This window comes from Neofelis nebulosa, chromosome 3 (assembly GCF_028018385.1).
Source record: "Neofelis nebulosa isolate mNeoNeb1 chromosome 3, mNeoNeb1.pri, whole genome shotgun sequence".
Taxonomy (NCBI): domain Eukaryota; kingdom Metazoa; phylum Chordata; class Mammalia; order Carnivora; family Felidae; genus Neofelis; species Neofelis nebulosa.
Window position 1 is genome coordinate 82,661,518 of NC_080784.1, and position 25,996 is coordinate 82,687,513.

Sequence of the window (25,996 nt, forward strand, 5' to 3'; positions counted from 1 at the left end):
GCTCCACTATAATTAATTATTATTGAACTAAATCTTGGCCTTCCTTGTAATTTTAGAAGGCAGTTTATTTTTTTTCTCACCTAAAGTGCATCAGGTTGTCAAATAATCCCAGGTCCTGCCAGATCATATGTACTTACATATACTGCTAAGGGGACTTGGGTAGTTATTTGTAATATGGGGGGTTGAGCTCTGATTCTGGTTCTGTCATTAATGATCTGTGTGCTTTTCAATAGGTCATATCATTCTCTGAGCCTGTGTTTACTTATCATGAAATAAAGGAAGCGGAAACAGTAATGGTTTTCACTTCATTTTTTAAAGAATAAACTCATTTTTTTCAAACAGAATCCGAAGTGCAGACTCAATATGTAAAACACACAGAATGTGTGTTTTTTAATATAACTTTATTTTTTAAGTTCACATTTCTTGTATGTATTTATTCAAACAGTCCAGCAACCAGAGCCAAGTTGCTGCGTGATAAGCACACAACATGCAATTAATGTTACGGTCGAGAGAGGCCATGTAGCAGTGTGAGCCCCTAGGACATTTCTGAATTTATTTTGCCGATTGCACTTTCAAGAAACACCACTTACACAGGGATGTTGTGGCCAATGAGAGTAGACGTGTAACAATTCGCCTTGTAATCTCAAGATGCCTTTAATTAAATTTATTCAGCTGCTTGAAAAAAGAGTATAATAATGAAAAGTTTTTGCTTCCAAGTTGACAACATTTAAGCAACCGCCCTCGTTCCTTATCATAAGACCAGAAGCATTTAACACTTTCTCTATGCAGTAAAGCCACTTGTGATTCAATAGTAACCACTTCAGCTTTGCTCCATGGACTGTTATTTGGAAATTTATTTAATCTCTCTAGTCTCAGATTCCTCAGCTGCAAAATGGGACAGTAGTACGGTTGCTGTGAAGAGCCAATAAATTATTTCAAATAAACTAACACTTAGCATACTTCCTGGTCCACTTTAAGTGCTTTGTAAATGATAGACTAGATATATCTGTGTATCTGCACTTGTCTGTCTGTCGGCCACGATCAGAAGCTTCACCAAAGTAGATACACTTGAACCCACCCTGGCATTTAATTTAAGGTAGTGGCTCTCAACCAGAGGTGTGCACGGGGGACAGCTGGCAGTGAGTTTTTGTTTTCATGACGGGGTAGTGCTGTTGGCATCTAGTGGGTAGAGGCCTTAGATGCTGCTAAACATCTTACACCGCACAGGACAGCCCTCCGCGGCAAATTTACCCTGCCCAGAATGTCAGTTGTGCTGAGGGTGAGAAAGCCTGATGATGTAAGGCAGGCACATGGACTCCAGGAGGATCACAACTGTACAGTTTTACATGGACATACATGCTCAGGCCTGAATTTTTTGAAAGATCAGTGCAGAGCCAGTCTCCTCCTTATTAATGACGTATTCCTAGAGCTCTGCCACTCCTGTAATAATGGGAGGCAATGTGTTATAAGTGATAACGAAACTCAATTAACTTGTCAACACAAGTAAAAATTAGGGGTCTCCATTACAACACAGATGACTGTGCACATTTCTAAATTAAGTTTTAAATTAGTTTAAAGAATCTTAAAAACTTAAATTTGAAACAAACATTTGTTGGGACCCCTGAAGCTTATCCTAGGATTCCTTGGAACACTGTTTGAAAACCACCAATCTGTGGCCCCTTCCAAGTCCAAGAGCCTGGCTGTGCTGAAGGGTGAGGTAGTAAATAAAATCCTTCATGGCCTACCTTTTTCATGTAGCATTTCAACATTCACAAAATTGCTAGATTCTTTAAAAAGAATTTTTTTTTCTATGTTTATTATTTATCTTTGGGGGAGAGAGAGAGAGACAGAGGACAAGAGGGGGAGAAGCAGAGAGAGACAGAGGAACACACAGGATCCGAAGCAGGCTCCAGGCTCTGAGCTGTCAGCACAGAGCCCAACACAGGCTAGAACCCAAGAACTGTGAGACTGTGACTTGAGCCAAAGTCAGACACTTAACCCACTGAGTCACCCAGGCGCCCCCCACAATTGCCAGATTCTGAGCTGAAAGAGAGTCCTGTCTTATTAAATGCAGGGAAAGTGTCATCTTCCTTCCCCGGAGGGAATGGACAAAACAGAAGAGCAGCGGCCATGGTGCAGTCCATTCTTTCTCTTCCACCTTCTTAGATCTTGACAAAATTCCTTCCTGCAGAAAGGGATGTTTTCTGTCCCTTATCTCTAGGTCATGTCCCACCTTTCCCTTATAATTAACAAAGCCTAGTTCACTCCATATCTCTTATTTCCAAAGCCCATAATCCAACCTCTTAGGGTAGTATCCCTCTCAGAAGCCCCTGGAAGGAAAAGGAGAGAGCTTGGGTGCATTTTTGGCCAGAAACCTTGAAGCCTAGTGTCTCTGTGATTTGGAAGGTTTGGTTTATTAACCTCTTGGGCTCTTAGTTCCCTCACTTATAAAATAAGGGTAGTAATAATATCTACCTCCTGTGATTGATGGAAGGACCAATTTTTGTTAACTTTTCAAATGCTAGGTGTGTGCATTATTATTAAGGACATTTATAGAATTGTCCTGGGGGAGTTGGGGCACTTGGACGGGATCTCAGTGTGAACTGATCACCCTTTGCTATAAAGAGGGATATATATATATATGTGTGTGTATTTTTTTTAATCTTTGCCTATTATAATTGGAAATTTGGGATACTTTTATCCCAGTGGCTTTCCTATTCATTTCCCATATGAATCTTTATCTTACATCCTTTTTAAATCCTCAAAAAGCTGATTTATTTCCTTTAAATGGCAGCCCAGCTCTATTTGAGTGTGTGAACTTACAGATACACATAATTTATAATCAAAGTAGCTCAGGTCCTAAAATGTTGGGAACAGAGGCCTCTTGATTATGGGGCTTCCTCACTGCATTAAAAGTGGAGTATCTGGAAACTTTAAGATACATAAACAGAAGTCAGGGTAAAGGCTGTGAAAGTCTTTTACGAATTGATTTCCATATGCGCACAGATTTTTGTGTTGGGAAGAATGAAGTAAAGACTAGGCAGTGAATTGTAAATTGTTCCTTTTTTCATAGCAGTTTCCCCAAACAACAAAAAAAAAGAAAACATCTTTAATTCGACCTTTTTCTGTAGAAAGAGAATGGGTCTTTTTTAAAGTAAGATAAAAAAACAAAAGCAAGATAATAAAAAACTATGGCAATTATTCCGTCAGATTAATTTTAAAATGTAAGCTTTATGTACTATTTTTAGTATAAATATTTCTGGTAATTAAAAGATAAGAGGGTAGGGGCACCTAGGTGGCTCAGTCGGTCAAGCGTCAGACTTCAGCTCAGGTCATGATCTTGCAGTTTGTGAGTTCGAGCCCTGCGTCAGGTTCTGTGATGACAGCTCAGAGCCTGGAGCCTGCTTCGGATTCTGTCTCTTTCTCTCTCTCTCTCTCTCTCTCTCTCTCTCTCTCTCTCTCTCTCTGCCCTTCCCCTGCTCGTGCTCTGTTTCTCTCTCTGTCTCTAAAAAATAAATAAACAAAAAAAAGTTTTTTTAATAAGAGGGTAGCCTTCATATTTCTATTTTACATTTGTTTGGGAAATTAAATTGGGAAATTACAAGTGTTTGGGAAATTAAAACTTGGGCAAATGAGTGTTTCCCACATTGTTTTTGTGTGTGTGATCTGTTGCTAACTATATTTACATTTCCCCAGAAAGTTACTAGTGTTATGTCATTCTTGACATTGTCAGAATGAAAACCATGTATGAAATGTCTGCACATTTATAATCCAGCAACATACCAGCTTGCCTATTGTCTTTTTAAGTGTCTTACTGAAGTTCTGTTAAATCTGAGTTGTACTAACAATGCTATTTTTTTTTCTGAAATCTTATGTATGTATGCATGTATCGTAACTAATAACTTGTAGAAGCTGGTTATATCTTCAGAGAGTGTCAGCTTAAGGTTGCTCTCTCTAGAAATTGGGATTTTGCTTCTAGGGCTTCGATAGTTTCTCTTTCCTAACCTCACCTTAGAACTTTAAAAAGTTTTAAAATAAAAGATACAGAACATTTTTAAAAGTACATAACTTTGTATATTATTCCTTCCTTCCCAAAGAATCACAATTTCAGACTTAGTAGACAAAACACCACTTAATTATTCTGTTGTGACTAACTAGGATACTTTTGGAAAAGGATTTTATGAAGGGTTCTGGAAGAAAGGAATAGGGCCAGAGAGGGTTTAGGAGATGGCTAGCAAACCCCTCCCACCCCCTTCACCAAAAGTGGTTGAAAGGAGAGAAGTATGCTAAATAAACAAAGTCCTCTTAGGAGGCACCCTCCTGGTTGAGGTCAGAAATACATGAGGATTGCTTTAGAGACCATCATTGTTCCCTTTGGTTTAGATTCTGATGGCATTGTCCCCAAAGGGTCAAATTTTGTTTTGTTTTATTTTATTTTATTATTTTATTTTATTTTATTTTATTTTATTTTATTTATTTTATTTATTTTTTTAAAGTAATCTCTATGCCCAACGTGGGGCTCAAACTCACAACCCTGAGATCAAGAGTCACATGCTCTACTCTCTGAGCCAGCCAGGTGCCCCAAAGGGCCAGATTTGGACCTCTTTTCTTGAAATTTTTCTGGACTCCTCCTTTAGTAATGCCAGAGTCCAAGTGAATGATTACTCACAGATACCTCAGTAAGTGCTATGGTGTAGATAGCAAAGCTTTTATCTCTAGGTCTTTTTCCCAGTCTAATGATCAGATCTAAGGAAAGCACTTCTGATATTTTGGGATTCTTAGTTTTTGTTTTCCACAAGTAATTGTGAAGCACCATCAGATGTCACTAATTTGTAGCTACGATATTTTATTAATTCCACAAATACATACTGAGCACCTCACATGTGCTAGGCACTCTTCTAGGCACTCAAGATACATCAATGTTAAGGTCATTGCTTTCTTGAAGCCTACCCTTGAGTTAGGGAAACAGACCATAATGGTTAATATAATAAATAAAAACAAAATTATACAGTATGTGATTAGTCTGCTTGGGCTGCCATACCAAAATATCAAGGACTGGTGGCTTGAACAAAAGAAACTTACCTCTAACAGTTCTGGAGGCTGGAGGTCTGATGAAGGTGTTGGCAGGTGTGGTTTCTTCTGAGGCTACCCTTTTTGGCCTGAAGATGTCCACCTTCTTGCTGTGTCCTCCCATGATCTTCCTTCTGTGTGCATGCCTGCTGGTGTCTCTTCTTATGGGACATCAATCATATTGGGTTAGGGCCCCACCCTGATGCCCTCTTATAACTTTGATTATTTCCCTATCTCCAAGTACAGCCACAATGTGGGTTAGAGCTTCAACATAAGAACTGGTGGGGGTGGGTACAATTAAATCCTTAACAATAAGTTATCAAGTGATAAGTATTTTGGGGGAAAAAAGAAGAAGATTAGAGTAAGGTAAGAGAGACTGGGTGTACTATGGGGTGGGGATTGCAATTCTGAATAGGATAGTCAGGGTAGACTTCATTGAGAAGGTGGTACTTGAAGGTCAAATTACATTCACGTGTTGTTTATAGCACAGGGACCCGAAGTGGAGGAGTGGTGAGGTGGAGGTAGGTAAGGGTGGATGGAGGTCAATAAGGAACCTAGGGTGGGCAGCTCACAGGACTAGGTTCTAGTGCCAGCTGTGCATCTTTCTGGTGGTAACACTTCCAAATGTCACGTTAGCCTTCCAAGGTCCAGTTTCTAAATACGCTGATCTGTGTAAACTTGTGATTCCAGAATGTATATCCTTAGAGGGAACAAGGGAGAAAGGACTTTATGGTTGTGTATAGGCTACGGTAGGTGGTGGGCAACAAGTCAAAAGCTTTGTGGATTTATCTTCATCTTCTTTTGTGTTAAGCGGGAATGGGCTTTTGGCTCATCTAATAAGTGTTACTAAGAAATGTATATTAGGAAGAGATCTTCTTTCTCAAAAGACCAACACATCTAACATAACCAACCTAAAGGTCCTACTGCATGGCCCATTAAAGGGGAGCAAGATGCCTGGGAAAGTGGCCAGTGGTGGAAGAGGATGCTTGTCTTCCTTCTTGGTCTTTCCCAGGGAGTGAGTAGCTCAGTTGGGGAAGGCTTGTTATGGTGTAGCCAAGCCACAGAATCCATCCCATAATAGACCAGTTAGCTCTGCCCTGACCGCACACTCCACACCAACCACCCATGCTAAAAATGGAAAAAAGGACATTAGTGGAAAAACTGGTGAAATCTGAATAAAATCTGGAGTTTAGATCATAGTAATGTGAATTTCTTAGTTCTGACGAATGCACCATGGTTATGTAAGATATGAGCATCGGGGAATGCTGGGCGAAGAATATATGGGAACTCCGTGAACCATCTTGCAACTTCTCTGTGAATCCAAAATTATTTCAAGATAAAAGCATTTCTTTTAAAAAATGCCCATTGTGAGGGGCGCCTAGCTGGCTCAGTCAGTGAAGCGTGTGACTCTTGATCTCAGGGTTGTGAGTTCGAGCCCCACGTTAGATGTGGAGGTTACTTAAAAATAAAATCCTTAAAAAAAAAATGCCCAATGTGGGCTTAGAAATGACTTGAACCACAGATGCGGATTTATTCACCGTGACTGGAAAACAGTTCCAAGTGCGTGCCCCAGTGTTCGAGGGTCAGGAACGTTAGTTTATAATAAGGCAAGAGTGGGATATCTCTAGTTTGAGCTTTTCTCTGGCAAATTCGTCACCTTCCCACCCCACCCCAGGTTTCGGCTTCGGAGACTGCCTCTGACTCATGTTTCTATTGAATATTTTCTGGCAGGATAATTGCCTGAAAGCATTATTTTATAATAGGATTAAGTGGGAAGAATGCTTATAGGTCAGGGAGGCAGCAGCATATACAGGAAAGAAGACATTTGGGGAAACCAGAGAGAAAATGACCACTTTGTAGAGGCAGCACTTCTTCAACTATGATGGGTTCCAAAGATTCAGAAGCCCACCCTCTTCAGAGTCCTGTGCTCGCGGAGCGTGTTGTATTTTTTTCTGCCCAGGTCCCATCCTATTTTGATCGGGTTGTGGTCCCTCTTGCTGTTGGCACACTGATTGTGCATTCCATATCTCATTAAGTCCGGGGGCAGCTAAGAGGGGGGGTGGCCTTTTGTATATGTATATATACAATACCTTTCTTCTTCTGACAGCTGCAAATCAGAAGGAGCCCATGAATCTTAATTTTAAAGTGAAAGAGGAGCCGAAGGAAGAAGAGGCCTTAAGTGCCGCTTTGCCTCGGTCCAGCTATGTGTTCAGCCCAGAATCTGAAGTGTCAGCCCCAAGCATCGCTGAGGACACCCTTAAGCCCCAGGAGGGGAAGGGGAACGTGCTAAGGCCGGATATGTCAGTCAAAGCAGCGTCCGAACTTCTCATGAAACTATCAGGTACTTGGTTTATTCTAAAATATTCACATTCTGCTCATTTCGTTTGAAGTCAGCTGGGCTCCTTCCTGCATGGGTTGTAATTAGCCTAATGGTGGCAACATCACATTATTGAGGTGAATTCAGGAGTGACTGGATGACTTGGCTCACGTTCCTGTGTCGTGTGTACGAGTCTGTTTGCGGACGTTAACAGTGTACCTGGCTTGTGAAATACAGCCTTCTTTTCCTGGAAATTGTTGGAAGACACTGTTGCTTTCTAAGATGATGCAGGTCATAATCTTAAGTGGGTTCTAATGACGTTCAAAGCACTTCTGCTAATTGGTCAAAATATCTATTCTTTCTTAATAGAGTACCTTTCTTTCTGTGTGTATTTATACTGTATTCGTTAAGAACCATTAAAAATATTTTTCTTAATAAGCAGTTGAGATGGCACTTGAAGTAATTACCAATAGAGTGGCAATAAGAGATTTTATGAAGAGAAAATTTCATAATGGAATATTATAATAATTAATCTAAGTTCTTGGGATGAATGAATAATATTTTAATCATATCTAAATGTAATCCTAGTCTGTCAGTGGTAGGAGAAATGGGTTATAATTTGAAATTCATGTATTTTGGGTTCTTTTCCGTGCAGTCTCCCATATGTGCCTTCAAAACAGGTAAAAATTTAGGGTCTTCTGAACTCAAAAGTATGACTTTCAGAGCATGGAAAGAAAAGTTACATCAATAACAATACTTACCAAGTCATATCCCAGCCTCAGTTCACTAAAGGTGATTATTAGAAACTATATTCAAAATGTTAATATGAATCAAAAGCCCTTTCGGTTTGTAACTTGCTGTGCTTGGAGGATGAAAGCAGGAAATACATTAGGGATATTCGTTCCTGGTAATTTCATCAACAATTCTGACTGTGTTTCTGGTTGACCAGTAGGTTGGGAAGTAAGAAATTAATAGTGATTTACTTAGAGCCATTATATCAGAACAGTTGAAATTCCTGTATTTGCCAGTTGGTGGGGTTAAGAATTCTTTCCTTTGATGTTAATTTAGAACACACTGGAACTTCAAGGGAATATGATTTATTATAGATAAAGCATAAGACAGTTATTACATCCTTATTATAGCCCCGTTTTTCTAAACTTCACAGTGATGGTTCAGCTTCTTTTTAGCAGATGGGAGGTCTAGCAAGATTATGCTGATTGCCGAAAGCTGAAAGTTTAAAAAAATAGTGTTCAGGCCAACATATTTTCATATATTTGAGCCCTCCTTCCTGTGTCGAAAAGTCTCAGTGACAGAGTATAATGTCTGTTGTTTTTCCAGTCAATTCAAAGGGATCACACAGCTCTCTGATTCTTCTTGTGTAGCATAGGCTTTCATATGGCAGTGACCCTCTATCAGCAGTAACTCCTGTTGGTAGGATCCTAGTGTATACTATTTCTGTTTCAGAGTTTGTTATGCAACCAGTATTGTGAGCAGGGAGAGCTGGGGTGGCACCAAAAGATAATATGCAATGAGATTTTAGGAAACTTTTTTTTTTTTTTTTAAAGTAGGCTCCATGCCCAGTGTGGAGCCTAGGTCAGGGCTCGAACTCACGACCCTGAGATCAAGACCTGAGCTGAGATCAAGAGTCAGATGCTTAACTGACTGAGCCACCCAAGTGTCCTGTGAAAAGATGTTCTTTAAGGAAGACATTTTATCCTGACCCTTTTAACAGATGTGATTTGAGACACTCAAGTATGAAATCATTTCCTAGATAATAATGATATCCCTCAAATAGAATATGGTCATACAGCCTTGCACATTTACTGATATTTGTAGACAACAGTGACCCTTCTAAATGTTTATGTTGACTTACATTGAGTATATGTCCTATTCAACAACAGTTGAATGTTATGACACAGTCGTACTTCCAAAGGGCATCTGCCCTGCTTCCTAGCATGGAAGTGAAAACTTGTTCGAACGACTAACATAACTCTTTTTTTGTCCTGAAAAAATTCCCCAACATTTTTTTTGCAGGAGACTTAGGTCAAAAGGATATGCATCACAGCCCCTATCTTCTAGATGGTTATGATCTAGTAGAGGCAGACCAGGGCAGTGGCTTCCATTCCACAAGCATTTTGCACTTAGAACTCCACATATCTACCCTCTAGCAGATTATGATCAGGTAAACTGTGAAAAAGTTTCCAAGTTAGTCCTAAAACAAGACATGTAACTTAAAAACAAGCTTCTTCCATTCCTAAGCCACAGGGTAAAGAGGACTCACTCTTTATTGGGTTTAAAGTGGATATTAGAGTTTCTAATCATGGATGAAGCAGTGCTTTTGGAAGGATGTTAGGGAAAAACTTCCTATGCTCTGTCTCCTCAAGATGTAATTTTAGCAATTTCAGGATTCATACACTCAAAGACATCCAAGTAAAGGACTTGTTGGTGTCTTCAAATCCCCTTTCCCACGATAGTTCCCATCCCTCTATGGACAAGAGGTCTTGCTCTTGTCCATACATGGATGTCCTTGCACATATGCAGGTTAGTGAAGGCTGCATTAGGTTCACCTGGGTTGATACCCACAAAGCCCTTCTGCAGGCATTCTCATGAACAGGAGTCCCTATTGCTTCCTGCCTTGCTTATTTTCATTTATAGTCTTCTGTGGCATGGAGAAAAATCCTTTCGGCCAGGAAGAGTTGGGTGAGAAAAGTATGCCCCATGCATTAGTATACATTTTTTTTTTCCTTCTTCCAGATTTGAGAAGATGTGGAATAAAAAGATTTTCTTCTTTGTTGCTTATTCCCTTGAGATTAGAAGCTGTGATTTGTAGTGCAGGCACTCTTAGTCTTTTCACTGAATTAATACAAGGAAACTGGTCAACAATTTTGGCTGCCTCATTTCCAGTTTTAAATTAATTTATGTTGACTCCTCAATGATGGATGTTGGGCACAGGGCCTAGTGAAATATCATGTGAAACTTTCCTGTGTGGAGAAATGTCTGTAGGTATATTGTTTTCCAAATTGACATTTACGTTTTATGGGAAAAACACAGATGAGGTAGAGGCTAGGCTAAATTTTTCATTAACTGTGTGTTTGGGAAAATCTGAGTTTTCTTCCTTCCTGCAGCTCAAGTTCTGCTTCCAGTTGTTAATTGGGAAGTCAAGTGCCTGACAGCTGGGCCAAGTAAATTGATTACCATAAAGAAAGCAACCCACTCTAAGGAAACTGCTGGACGTCTGTGACTACCTGTTGTTATGTGACACGAGGCAGCCAAAACAATCAGACTTTTTTGCTAAAGCACATAGTTGCCAAAGATAATTCCCAGAAGTCTTGATTTAAGGAGGCCAAAATCCTAAGTTCAATACAGACAATGTGTAACATTAGACAAAGAGAATCCTGTCACTATTAAACCCTGGTTTTGCAATGTCTAGTGACCTCACAAACTTATGGAACAGATGTGTTGCTGCAGATGAGATGCAGTGTTGAAGGCAACACAAAACTTTATCTGTTTTGTCTCTGTTGTGCGGTGAGAGAAGTAGCTGGACACACAGAGATAAAGAAATGCCCCTTCTCCTTTCGGGGAGCCGCATGCTTGCGAGGGAATAAATACATCAAATGTAACATATTTGTAGATGAACCTAGAAGTAGCGGGTTAAGAATGCAATCTCAAAAATATGAATTCCACAAAAATAAAGTTGAAGTTATTTCAGAAACATTAATGAAAAACTAAACACTTAAATTTACCTACCATGGTAAATACAACCTAATACTAGACCTTAATTTGAAACACATCTATAGGTTTTCTTATTTCTTTGCTCAAGGAAAGAAACTGAATTGATTTATATTCATTTCTGATTTATATTTATTTATCCCAGTCTAGTCTTAGAACAATAAATTATAATTGCCTTTCTAGAGAAATCCAAGCAGGCCCTAGATTTGACATACATAATGGTGTAGGATTCAGGGAATCTCCTGAGTAAGATAGGGCTTCAGCTATGAAATATTAATTTATTTTCTTATTTATTTATTTATTATAATTTTTTTTTAATTTTTTTTTAACGTTTTATTTATTTTTGAGACAGAGAGAGACAGAGCATGAACGGGGGAGGGGCAGAGAGAGAGGGAGACACAGAATCGGAAGTAGGCTCCAGGCTCTGAGCCATCAGCCCAGAGCCCGATGCGGGGCTCGAACCCACGGACCGCGAGATCGTGACCTGAGCTGAAGTCGGCCGCTTAACCGACTGAGCCACCCAGGCGCCCCTATTATAATTTTTTAAAGTAGTCTCTATCCCAGCATGGGACTCGAACTCACGACCCCAAGATCAAGAGTTGCATGCTACCAACTGAGGAAGCCAGGTGTCCCATAGCTATGAAATATTTAGAAGCAGGTGAACTTGGGTGCGATGAAGTTTAAGATGAGTTTAATCTCTGGGGTGAACTGAAACAGAGAGGAAAGAGACCCCCAAATTGACTTTATTAACAGTTTTAATTAAGGCCTTTTTGGTTGTACATAATAAATCCTCTTCGGCCTGTTTAGACAAGCCAGGGGAGTTTAACAGAAGATGCAGGTTTGGGGTAAACTTACGGAACCCCAGGGGAGGGATGCAGAAAGGCGTGTCCCTCACTGAAGCCAGAGTCTGGAGGACCATGTGGAAACCAGAAAGCTCTCATTCTCTACCTCATCCCTGCTTCTCTGTGCAATGCAGATGGGCTTTTTCGATTACCCAGTTCACATGGTGGAAAATGGCAATTTCTTGCAGCTTTCTGAGTTTGCCTTTTATTCAAAAGAGGAGCCAGACAGAAATTTCTTAGTCCCAATTCCAAATTCCAGCTGATTGCCCCAGCTCCAAGTGGGATCCACCAGTGGAAACTTCTGTCACTAGGGATAAGGTCACGTTGGGCAGACATGGCTGCGGTCTTATAGGATGGCTGTGAGGGAGAAGAATCCCCAGAAATGCGTCTTGGGTGGGCAAGAATGGGGGTGGCATGAAACCAGGAAGATAAACAATATGTGTGAACCACAAAAGTTTGAGGAGCAGATTATGGTAATTGCTGTTATTTAAATATTGAATGTAAATGCGTTTTGGCCTTTGGATGACTTTTACCTTTCTTTTCTGGTAGAGTCTTGGGGAAGACCCGCCCAGCCAGGACTCTGCCTAGCCAGCCTCAACTCTGTATGTGCTGTGGCATTGCTTTTCAACGAGTGGTCCCCAGACTGGCAGAATCAGCATGGGTGGGGGAGGATAGGGAAATGTTCGAAATACAAATTCTTGAACTCTACTCTGGACCTTGTTCAGACTCTGAGGTTGGAGGCCCAGCTCTCTGTGTTTTTGTAAGCCCTCCAAGTGAACCTGACAGCTAAGTTTTGAGAAACCCTGTGCCGAGGAAATGGTCAATAAGAGAAATAAATTTTGTCCATCTGAGTAACATGCCTACGTTAAGGCTGACAGGGAGCAAAGCTCTATTTAATGTACATCTTATTTTTAAAAAGAGCATCTTCAGTAGAGGTTCTTTTTAACTTATTATGAAATAATGGTATCTGGGAACCTTTCTGTAGAAGGACACATGTACTTAATAAATCAAGATAGTGTTGGTTGTGAGCCTCAGATTAATACTGCTTTTCTCAGTGTTCTTTGTTGTTAATTTTCATGGTTATTCTTGGGCAATGTTGGCTTTTGTGCAGTTGAATGGTTTTTAGTATAGTCACAGAGTTTTGCATCTGTCACCACAGTTAGTTATAGAACGTTTTCATCACCTTGAAAAGAACTATCCATTAGCAGTCAGTCCTCAACCATCCCCATACCACCGCCAACCCTAGACAATCACTAATCTGCTCTTTGTCTTTATAGATTTGCCTATTCTGTACATTCCATATGAATGAAAACATACAATATACGGTCTTTTGTAACTGACTTCTCTCACTTAGCATAATGTTTTTAAGGTTCATCTTTGTTGCTCATCTATAGTACTTTATTCCTTTTTATGGCTGAATAATATTCCATTGAATATTATTGGAATAAATACATCAACAATTAATATTAATTTTCTATGTGGCATAAAATAGATATAATACCACATTTTGTTTATCGAGTCATCTATTGATGAAAGTTTGGGTTGTTGCCCAACTTTTGGCTGCTGTAATCGCTTATGTCCAAGTTTTTTTTTGGACTCATATTTAGTTTCTCCTGGGCATATACCTAGGAGTGGACTGCTGAATCCAATGGTAACTCCATATGCAACACTTTGAGGAACTGCCAAACTATTTGCCTAAGCAGCTGCACCTTTTGACATTCAGCAATGTATGAGAGTTCTAATTTGTCCACATCTTTGCCAAAACCTATTATTACCTGTCTTTTTTATTATAGCTGTCATACTGGGTATGCACTAGTATTCCACCGTGGTTTTGATTTGCGTTTCCCGATGACTTAAGAGCTGGGGATATTTTCACGTGCTTATTGGCCATTTTGTGTATCTTCTTTGGAGAAATGTCTATTCAAGTCCTTTTCCTGCTTTTTGAGTTATTTGTCTTTTTAGTCTTGAGTTGTAAAAGTTCCTTAGCAATTCTGGATCTAAGCCCCTGATCAGATACCTGATTGGCAAATATGTTCTCCCGTTCTGCTGACTGTCTTTCCATTTTCTTAATGGCATTATTTGTAGCTCAAAAGGCTTTAATTTTGATATAGTCCAGGTTCACTGTTTTTTCTTTTGTTGCTTGTGAGCACCATCATGTTTTCTGTAATTCCAAAAATTAAGTGAAAATGCAGAATAGTTTAGTATTAAAATGAAAGCCTGCCCTTGCTTATGTGAGCACAGCATTTAATTTTCAGATATAAAGCCTATGAAAGCTAATTTATTTAACACAGACCTCCCTAGTGCAGTTGGCCTGTCTGATTTCTGCATTTGCCATAGCATTCTATGATTCAGCTGATGGCAAAGGGTATTTGTATGTCAGCTTCTGAAATGACTTACAATGAATGTGACTAGTAATGGGGCTTACAGCTAATGGCTAGATCACTGTCCTCATGCCATATATATCCTAAGCAACTCTTGGGATATGCATGTATATGTATATGTATACATATATGTATCTGTATATGTATATATGTATGTACACACATGTACACAGAAAACCCATAACTGGGGGAGTTCTATCTTTTTTTTTTAAGTTTATTTATTTTGAGAGAGAGTGTGTAAGCAGGGGAGGGACAGAGAAAGGGAGAGACAGAATCCCAAGAAGGCTCCATGTTATCAACGCAGAGCCTGATGTGGGGCTTGAACTCACAAACTGTGAGATCATGACCTGAACCAAAATCAAGAGTCAGAGACTTAACCAGCTAAGCCACCCAGGCACCCCAGGAGTTAAATCTTTAAATAAGGAATTAGACTCTTTTTTTAGTACTTGAAAACTCAGTGAGAATTGAAGGTATTTGGAGTGTGAAAACTATGTCTTATACAAACAGGGAATAGATCACTTTAATAAGATAAAAATGTGGCATGTTTATATACCAAAGAGAATCATTTTCTTGAAGGTCTAGGTCTTGTTAAACTCAGTGGAGGTACAGTGGTGTTATTTACCTGACTGTTCAGGCAGACAGAGTAGCAACTTGCCATGTGCAGTTCTGGAAGCACCATCTTTTTCTCAGCAAGAAGAAAGAACTTGCTTCGAACAGATTCTCCCACCATAACTGGCGTTACCCTCATTCTTTGACCAGTATGCACCCTTCTATTCATTTGTAATTTCACACACAGCTTACAGGTCTTGGAGGGACACACCTGAATGGCTGTTGCTGCTCTGCTCCCCACCTTAATGCAGGAGCTTTTCCGGTTCACACCCCCAGGGCCAGAGCCTCTGGGAACTCCTTTTCCCCTTAGAGCCCTCACCCCTCTGCTCACCCTTTTGCTTTCTTGACCCAGCTTCCTCCGCCTCCCACACTGAGGCCTGGGACTCAGAAGGACTGGACTCAAAAGGGCTCTTGTTTTATTATCATTTCCCTGTTGCATAGCTGCATATATTAATATAGCCACGAAAATTTGTATTGGCATGCATTTCCAGAAGCCAGGCAAGAACTCTGAAAGGAATTTTATAGGCTCCACCTTCATTATAGATTCCTTTTCTGTTTGGCTGAACTGGGGGAGGCAAGGGTTTGATCACAGCTGTAAGGGGTGAGGGTAGGGCTGTAGGATGGCGGGTGGGGGTGGGGTGGAGTACAGGCAGGGTAGGATGAAGTGTGGAGGGGTTCCAGGTCTTCCTTTCAAAATACTGAGCAAAAGAATGAAGAATGCCACCTAGAAAATGTGTTTGCAGCTGGAATAGTGTGCCCTCCTCGTTCCTGTGTTGTTTTCTGTGTTCTGGTGTAAATGACTGCAGGTATAACGCGAACCGTGGCAAAGAGAGGCCACTAATAAGTTCTATTCAATGGTGACAGCTCGAAGAAGAAGCTTCATTTTTGGAGGGATCCAATTGCGGCGTGGATGCAAATATTTGAGTAACCAAACATTCTATTCCATTTTTCACACAGAGGACAGATTTCCCTGCCCGGTAGAAGCTGCGTGCCTTATCACTGCATTAGGATCTCCTCTACCGCCCTAGTTTTCATGGTCCTCAAAAAGGTCTCGGCCTTTTTGGCTATATGTTACCACAGTTATAGTCTTGTGAGGAAGAGCATGGCCACTATTTCCCTCAATGAGAGATCTAAAACATTCTCATTCCACAGAGGTTTTTCTCCTCATCGCCTTATTAACCTTTCACCTTTAACTTATTCACGTGTATAATTAAACCCCAATGGGTTCTGTGCTCATCTGGGTACAAACAGGTATCACAGATCTACCTCTGAAGAAGGAAATCCTTTCTCCACTGTCAAGTAGCCTGTCCGCTGCTCAGTGGCCCATCACCCACTGAACAGGGGCTCAAGCGGGTGATAGTGCCTGGGTCATTCAGTGCATAAGCTCCAGAAGATAGCCACAACCTGAGAGCAATGGGACATGTTTCTGTTGGGTAGGGGAGTGTCCATATTAGACCAAGAATGGGAAAGTAATGAAGCAAACTGTTCTCCCTTATGGCTTCTATTCTTCTTCTTTTTTTAAGTTTTATTTATTTATTTTTGAGAGAGAAAGAGAACATGATCAGAAAGAGGGAGAGAGAGAACCCCAAGTGGGCTCCATGCTGTCAGCTTGGGGCCCGATGCAGGGTTCGAACTCAGGAACCGTGAGATCATGACCTGAGCCTAAATCAAGAGTCAGATGCTTAACTGACTGAGCCACCCAGGTGCCTCTGTTCCTCTTAAATAAATAAATAAATAAATAAAGTCCTAAATTAAAAAAATTTTAATACACAGTGTTATGTTAATTTTAGGTATACAAAATAATGATTCAGCAATAACATAGATGACTCAGTGCTCATCAAGATAAGCATACTCTTAATCTTTTTAATCTATTTCACTCATACCCCCATCCACCACACCTCTGGCAAGCATCAGTTTGTTCTCTGTATTTAAGAGTCTGGTTTTTTGTTTGTCTCTTTTTTTCTTTGTTTATTCATTTGTTTCTTAAGTTCCACATATGAGTAAAATCATATGGTATTTGTCTTTTTCTTACTGACTTACTTCACTTAGCATAATACCCCTGGGTCTATTCATGCTGTTAGAAATGACAAGATCTCCGTCCTTTTTATGGCTGAGTAATATTCTGTTGCATAAATATAGACCACATCTTTTTTATCCCTTCATCTATAGACAGACACTTGGCTTGCTTCCATATCTGAGCTATTGTAAATAACATAGAGGTGCATATATATTTTTGAATTAATGTTTTTATTTTCTTTGAGTAAATATCCAGTGGTAGAATTACTGGATCATATGGTAATTCTGTTTTTAATTTTTTCAGGAAACTCCGTGCTCTTTTGCACAGTGTCTGCACCAGTGTCTGCATTCCTACCAACTGTGTAAGAGGGTTCCTTTTTCTCCAAATCCTCTCCAAAATCTGTTGTTTCTTGTTGATATTAGCCATTTTGACTGAAGGTGCTATCTCATGGTGGTTTTGACTTGCATTTCACTGATGATGGGTGATGTTGAGCATCTTTTCATGTGTCTATTGGCTGTCTGTATGTCTTCTTTGGAAAAATATTCATGTCTTCTGCCCAGTTTTAACTGGATTATTAATTTTGAAGGTGCTGAGTTATATAAGTTCTTTATGTATTTCGGTTATTAACTCCTTATTGGGTATATTATTTGCAAATATCTTCTCCCACTCAGTAGATTGCCTTTTCGTTTTGTTGAGGTTTTCCTTGCTTGTGCAAAAGCGTTTTATTTTGGTATAGTCCAAATAGTTTACTTTTGCTTTTGTTTCCCTTACTTGAGCAGACATATCTAGAAAAATGTTTCTATGGCCAATGTTAGAGAAATTACTCCTATGTCTTCTTCTAGGAGTTTTATGGTTTCACATCTCATATTTAGGTCTTTAATCCATTTCAAGTTTAATTTTGTGTATGCTGTAAGAAAGTGATTCAGTGTCATTCTTTTGCGTGTAGCTGTCCAGTTTTCTCAACACCATTTATTGAAGAGACTGTCTTTTTCCCATTACATATTCTTGCTTCCTTTGTTGTAGAGTAATTGACCATACAAGCATGGGTTGATTTGGGGGCTTTCTATTCTGTTCTATTGATCGATGTGTGTATTTTTTGTGCCACTACCATACTGTTTTGATTACTACAGCTTTGTAGTATAACTTAAAATCTGGGATTGTGATACTTTCAGCTTTGTTCCTCTGTCCCAGTATTGCTTGGTCTATTCAGGGTCTTTTATGGTCCCATACAAATCTTAGTATTATTTGTTCTAGTCTGCAAAAAGTAGTGTTGGTATTTTGATAAGGATTGCCTTAAATCTGTAGGTTGCTTTGGGTAGTATGGGCATTTTAACAATATTGCTTCTTCTAATCCATGAGCATGGACCATGTTTCCATTTGTTTCTGTCATCTTTAATTTCATGAATGTTTTATAGTTTTTGGAGTACAGGTCTTTCACCTTCTTGATTGTGTTTATTCCTAGGTATTTTATTATTTTCAGTGCAGTTGTAAATATGATTGTTTTCTTAATTTCTCTTTCTGCTACTTCATTATTAGTGTATAAAAATACAATGGATTTCTGTATGTTAATTTTGTATCTTGTGACCTTACTGAATTCATTTATCAGTTCTAGTAGTTTTTAGGTGGAGTCTTTAGAGTTTGCTATTTATAGTGTCATGTCATCTGCAAATAGTGAAAGTTCTACCTCTTCCTTACTGATTTCTAGGTCTTCTTTTCTTTTTCTTGTCTGATTGCTGTGACTAGGACTTCTAATACTATGTTGAATATAAGTGGTAAGAGTGGATATCTCAGTCTTATTGCTGATCTTAGAGGAAAAGTTCTCAGTTTTTCACCATTGAGTAGTATAATGTTAGCTGTGTGTTTTTTTTATATATGACCTTTATTATGTTGAGATATGCTCCCTCTAAACCTGCTTTGTTTAGAGCTTTCATCACGAGTAGGTGTTGTACTTTGTCAAATGCTTTTCTGTATCTATTGAGATGATCATATGGTGTTTATCCTTTCTCTTGTTAATGTGATATATAGTGTTGATTACTTTGCAAATATTGAACCACGCTTGCATCCTTGAAATAAATTCCACTTGATCATGGTAAAGGGTTTTTTGAATGTATTGTTGGATTTGATTTGCTAATGCTTTTTGAAGATTTTTGCATCTATGTTCATCAAAGGTATTAGCTTATAGCTATATTTTTGTAGTGTCTTTAGGTAAATGATGGTCTTGTAGAAAGAATTTGGTAGCTTTCCTTCCTCTTCTATATTTTGGAATAGTTTGAGATCAGTAGGTATTAACTCTTATTTAATTGTTTGATAGAATTCACCTGTGAAGCCATCTTATCCTGGACTTCGGTTTGTTGGAAGTTTTTTGATTACTGATTTAGTTTCATTGGTAGTAATTGGTCTTTTCAAATTTTCTATTTCTTCCTGAACCTGTTTTAGAAGGTTGTATGTTTCTAGGAATTTATCCATTTCTTCTAGGTTATCTAATTTGTTGGCATATGATTTTTCCTAATATTCCTTTGTATTTCTGTGGTGTCATTTACTATTTCTCCTTCATTTCTGATTTCATGTGAGTCTTCTTTCTTTCTTGGTGAGTCTGGCTAAAAGTTTGTCAATTTTGTTTATCTTTTCAAAGAACCAGCTCCTGGTTTCATTAATCTATTCTATTCTTTTGTTTTGTTTTGTTTTTAGTTTCTATTTCATTTATTTCTCCTCTAATCTTTATTATTTCCTTCCTTCTACTCACTTTAGGCTTGCTTTGTTTCTATTTCTCCCTAATGACCTCTATTATTCTTATGTGAAGACAAAGGGTTAAAAAGTGGCATTTTTGCTTTATCCAAATATGAGGACCAGTGACATTCTTTCTGAAGGGATCTTGGTCTCCCCTCCTCATAATTCTATTTACTGAACCCATGTATCTATTTTTCCCAAATCTAAACCATCCTGAGTTGGTGCTGTGAGTTGATTTACTTCCTATTTTCTAAATATGGGATAGCAGCTGGATTCAAGCACATTTCCTGGTTTCCTGTGACTTGCCATATGCTTGGATCACTTATCTCCACAGCTGGAGAAATGGGGGAGAAGTGATAGAATATACTTGTGACCCTAGGTCCAAAATCAGGCGGTGAGGGTCATTGTTTCAAGAATGATTTATGAACTCACTTCTTTACTTCCTACTACTATCGTCCTTATCCCCCTAAACCCACCTAAACATATACACACACCTCCCTATTGTTGCTAGTAGAAATTCTTCCTAGTGTTTGGGGGTGGGGGTATTCATGGAGATACCATACTGGAGGAGTCCTGTGGTCCACGTACATGTAGCCAAAGGTACACTTAATGGCCCCTCTGGTCGAGAGGGAGAGAGGCTCTCAGCAGAGGCAAAGGATTAATGAGAATGAAAGGTGAAGTTGCAGTGATTTGTGGGACTTATTTTGAGAGTGGAATCAGCATGCCTCACTGTGCAGTTGAATATTGGTGGTAGTCGTCACTTAGAATTCATCAGTGCTTACGTATTAGCTCACATACTGGATAATATGTAGAAAATATCTTTTTCTCTTCACTTCGTTTGAAAGAGCTGTGGAAAAATAAAGAAGAAAACTGGGGAGTGGGAGGATAATTTAACGGAGACAGATGGTGGTCTCCTTCAGTTCCTTGTGCTAAAGCCTTTGTGCCCTGTTTATCCCATTTTAATGCTGTTGAAAATATTTTCTCCTAACACATTGTTTATGTTAGAAAGCTCTTCCTATCCGACTCTTTTTCGGCTTTCTGGGAGACACCCAGAGCTACAGTGTTCATCCTGTGTGTAACAGTGAGTGGTCAAGAAACAAACAAACAAACAAACAAACAAACAGTGAATGGTTAAGTATTGGGGCCTCATTCACAGTTTAGGGGTTCCCTCCCCTTCCTCCTCCTGCCGCCGGTTGGCTGTTTTGGTGCTCTTCAGCACCTGCACTGGAGAGGACATAGGAACAGAGAGAGGAAGGGAAATTAAAATGAGTCATTTATTGCTACTTATAAGTAACTTTGGTTTAAAAAAACATTTGGAAAAGAAGGTTGAAACACAGCCAGAATACATTGTGAGGATACCCAGGCACTCATGTCTCCAAGAATTATGGGGAATTAAGAGCCCAGAGGGACCATTTTCCACCATCACATGGTCCCACCCATGGTTCAAGGATCTCCGCAAGCATAGTACTAGGGACGGTGCCCTATCAAAAGCAAAGCCTCATTTATCATTGGCTATGAAGGATTTGGTTCCTGGCACAAGTATGTAAAGATGTCTTAGGGGTTTAAATGAACTCTATTCTTGAGGTCTTAGTCTTTCCATTTTTTCTTTATGGTCTTTTGTCTTTCTTATTTTTTTGTTTTGTATTATATGTATTATGTATTATTCTTTCTTATTATTTTGTTTTCTTTCACTTATTCATTCAACATTGAGCTCCTATTATTTTCTAAGCCCTGCTTTAGGTACTAGGGACACAAAGGGAAATAAGACAGTGCCCTCTCCTGCATGGGTCCTACATTCTTTTTCCACCCCATCTATAGCTGCCCATATCTCACTCTAGTTAGTTATTACCTGGGTTCTACCTCTGTTGTTATGTGATGTTCTGCTCTGCATCATGTTTACCAGCCCTTCCCTGGCTGCTGGAAGCATCAACCAATGGAACAGAAATAGTCAGGACTTCTCAACAGAGATAACTTGGGACGTGATTCAGTAATATTTAGCACCACCCAAGGAAAACATTTTAAACTTGTCTGCATATACTCATACCCTGTTATCATCTTTTAATGGAAAATACTTAAAGTTTAGTAAAACTCAGTTACTGAAATAAAACTCTTCATGTGTTCCTTCCTCTCTCTGAGTATTAGGGACTCTCTCTGCCCTTCTCCCTCCTCTTTGTGCATAAAGCAGTGGTCAACCGATCACCTAACAGAGATGGACCTCACTTTTTGGTTATTTTTTTTTAAGTTTATTTATTTTTTGAGAGAGGGAGAAAGTGAATGGACAGGCAGGGGAGGGGCAGAGAGGGAGGGAGAGAGAGAATCCCAAGCAGGCTTCCCACTGTCAGCACAGAGCCTGATGCGGGGTTCCAACTCACAAACCTTGAGATCATGACCTGAGCTGGAATCAAGAGTCAGGCCCTTGACTGACTGGGCCACCCAGGAGCCCTGCTTTTTGGTTATTTTTATGTCAGCAAGAATTTAACTGAATCTTTCAGGGATTCTGCTTAAAACCTATGCATTCATCCCCTCCCACCCCCAACTAGCATTCATGTTCATTGAGGATATATAAAGGCCAATTAATCACAGCAGATGAGGTGGACAGGGCTTAGATTTATTAAATGGCAAAGGATAATAATGTTAAATAGATTTAACGTTAGATCAGATACTTTAATTGACCCTTTTTCTCTCCTTTCTTTCTTTTTTCTTTCTTTCTTTCTTTTTTAATGGGAGACAGGCGAGTATATGCTGGACATTAGATGAAAAATAGGTTAATTTTTAAAAAATGAGATCATTTGGAATGTTACCAAATGGCAGACATACAGTTTAAATGCGCCTCTTTAGCTAATTTCTAGTGAAATCATCAAATAAAAAGAAAACAAGATGATTGGGAGAGGTTTTACATTAACACCAGGACACTTGGGGGTCAAAAGATAATGACTGAGCCGCCCTACATCATCTGCTGGTTGGAGAAGAGCCCCCGGTGACCAAAGCGTTTTAATGCTTGATTGTCATTGGACACAAGTGAAATTGAATGCAGAATTTGTTTAGCGTGATGGACGTGTTCTGACTTGTGATCGTCTTCTGCATGTCCAAAGGACCTCCTTTTCATCACGTGAGCCTCCTGTGTCAGCTAACACTAGGTAACATCATACTCAGAATAGAGTCTAAAATTTGTGCTACGATGGTGGTCCCAGTTTTGTGGCCACTCTGAAAACACCAGTAAATGCCCAGCTGAGATATCCCAGGCAAGGACCTGTTGCATTGCTTGCTGGTATAGAGGATGTGAAGACAAGTTTAAAAGTCGACTGAAGGATAAAGCATCAAGTACTTTGCTTTAATAGAAAATAAGGTTTCTTGGACCCCTGAAAGAGAACTTCCAGGTCTCACTAACTCTTCAGCCGTTAAAGTTCAAGTTCCATTTTTTGGGACATATTTGTTCTTGCAGACTCAGATGGAACACCTGGTGTACCTCATTGTATGTTTTTATTTTTGTTTAATTTTCATTTCTTCTAATGTTTGTTTACTTTTGAGAGAGAGACAGAGCGTGAGCAGTGGAGGGGCAGAGAGAGGGAGACACAGAATCCAGAGCAGGCTCAGGCTCTGAGCTCTCAGCACAGAGCCCGATGCCGGGCTCAAACTCACAAACCATGAGATCATGACCTGAGCCGAAGTCGGACGCTTAACCAACTAAGCCATCCAGTTGCCTCCTTCATTTTATGTTTTTAAAAACTTGGTTCTAAGTTGACCCCCTGCTTACCTCTGTCTAGTGAACTGTGAATTCTAGTGTGCATAGCCAAATCATCAGATGTCTGTGTACTCTCCTTCCTGGATGGCCATGTACAGCACTGATACAGAGGAGAAACACTAGGTGATTTATAGTTTTGGTGAGCCAATTCCAAAGGCCAATTCTGATAAAATATCTTTGATAAAATATCTTTGAAATTGTTTTGGGAATCAATAACTGTGTGTGTGTGTGTGTGTGTGTGTGTGTGTGTACTATAAATCATGTAGGGCTCCTCTGTTGGGAAATATTGTTTTTGAAGGTCCTCGTATATTACTAGAACTAGAGAGAAATCTGCTGCATCATGGTATTCTTTCATGGAGAGCATTTCCTCTCATTTTCCCCAGGAGCAGATGAGCTGTGTGCCCACAGGGAGAGTAGGAAGCTGATGTGAGAGAGCCTGTGTTCCCTCTCTCTGGGGTGTGGCAGCATCCATGGAAAAGCCTCAGCCTTGGATTTCGTTACTCAGAGCAGGAATGGGGAGCTTTTCTGTTGAGGCCCACCGTACTCTATGCGTGGTGGAAATGAGCCGAGGGCCACACCGTAGAGAAAAACGAAACTTAATATAAAACTTCCCAGGGAGAAGCGTATACCAATCCAGTCCCCTAAAGAGCAGCAAATTGTGTCAGGATGCATGTGCTTGTGTTCCGAGTGATGGCTACTTCAGAAGGACGGGGTGGGCTAAGAAAGAGGAAAGGAAGAATAGCATTCAGCATCTAAGACTCGGGTTCTTAATATCCATACGAAGAATGGAGCTAAGTTTATCTCCACTTCGCTGGACACCCAGCCCCAGTCTTAGGGTGAGGGAATGGCCGCCGGGCTGAGGCTGGCCTCACTCCCACATTGCTTCTCTCTGAGGAAAAAGAGTCCGACAGATAGTGTCAGACTTCTGTGGAATAACATTTCTATTTCTGCCTCCACCCTCACCGCTGCTCGAGCAGGCCTGGGGCTCCGTCCTTCCCCGAGCAACCCAGGAAACCCAACCCAGCTCTCCATCCCATTTTGATTTTGGCAAGGGCAAAGCCAAGCAAGAGAAAGCAAAGGCAGAAAGAGGCCGCCTTTATCAGATGCCGGTGGTGCCAGGCCCCGCGATGGGACGTTACCATGTGATCTCACTTCTTGTTCCCAGTTGTTCATGTCACTTCACCTGGTCCTTTTGACCTGCACTGTTGTTCACAGGGTGTTAATAATAAAACCATCGTCTATGGGGATCAGGTTTCATACCCGGACGGTGTGTTTATGACCAACAAGAACCCCGTATCTTTGCGGATGGCAAGTTGGAGATGAAAGATTTTTAACTTATCTAATTGACAGGGATAGCCCTCTCAAAAGTGTTCTGTTTCCGCATGGCATACATAGTTGGCGTTGCTCCTTAAGCTTCTTATTATTCTAAAATGCTAGCTGGGGATCGTGATGGTGAACCGCCTGGAGAGTGAAACGCCTGTGTCCATTTTTGTTGTCTGTTTCAGCGCCGTGGCCAGTGTTCCATCCTTTCCTACTTTTTTGAGGTCATTGCATGTGTGAGTGTCTGTGGCAGACTAAGGAGTCAAGAGACAGAGGATAGCATTGCATGCCTCCTGTGTGCTGTGCTTCAGGTGACATGTGTGACAGATAATACATGAAGCACATCGAATGTGCCAGGGCCGGGGCAATGTCTTGGGGATGGAAGACAAGTGGGAATCTAGCTCTCCCCTGCCAGGTTGGCCCAGAGGGGACACGCGTGTGAGTAATCATTGCAGAGCGCTACAGGATTTGCAGGGGCCGTACAATCTAGGGATAGGATAGAGCGGAGAGAGAGCGTCGCTCGACCAAGATAAAGGAATGCTGCTCACAGAGGGGACACCTGAATACAGGTCACCCTTGAACTACACAGGCTCGATTGTGCAGGCTCACTTCCACGTGGGTCCACATCTACAAGGATTTTTGCGATAAATACAGTACAATGCTGTAAATGTCTTTTCCTTATGATTTTCTAACATTTTCTTTTCTCTAGTTTACTTTATTGCAAGAATACTGTTTAAGACGGGTATGGCATACAAAACTGTGTTAATCAACAATTTATGTTACCGTTAAGGCTTCCAGTTAACAGCAGGCTGCTAGTAGTTAAGTTTTGGGGGAGTCAAAAGTTTCATGTGGGGGCGCCTGGGTGGCTCAGTCGGTTAAGCGTCCGACTTCGGCTCAGGTCATGATCTCACGACTGGTGGGTTCGAGCCCTGCGTCCAGCTCTGTGCTGACAGCTCAGATCCTGGAGCCTGCTTCGGATTCTGTGTCTCCCTCTCTCTCTCTCTCTGCCCCTTCCCTACTCGTACTCTGTCTCTCTCTTAAAAATAAAGAAAAAAAGAAAAAGAAGTTACATGTGAATTTTCTTTTTTTTTCTTTTTTTCTTTTTTTTTAAATGTTTATTTTTGAGAGAGAGAGAGAGTATGAGCAGGGGAAAGGCAGAGAAGGAGACACAGAATCCGAGGCAGGCTCTAGGCTCTGAGCTGTCAGCACAGAGCTGGACTCAGGGCTCGAACTGACAAACCA

General features: G+C 40.3%; 1 protein-coding gene across 10 annotated transcripts in view; it reads left to right on the plus strand.

Annotated features, from left to right (window-relative positions):
- Positions 1–25,996, plus strand: part of ZNF827 (zinc finger protein 827) — a 176,757-nt gene that overhangs the window by 59,173 nt on the left and 91,588 nt on the right. For all 10 annotated transcript variants that reach the window (XR_009259272.1, XR_009259273.1, XM_058721252.1 and 7 more), the window contains exon 5: positions 7,178–7,411. Coding sequence is in view for 8 of the 10 variants with exons in the window: in XM_058721252.1 (XP_058577235.1) it covers positions 7,178–7,411 (234 nt within the window). In the remaining 2 variants the exon portion in view is untranslated. The remainder of the gene's footprint in view (positions 1–7,177; positions 7,412–25,996) is intronic.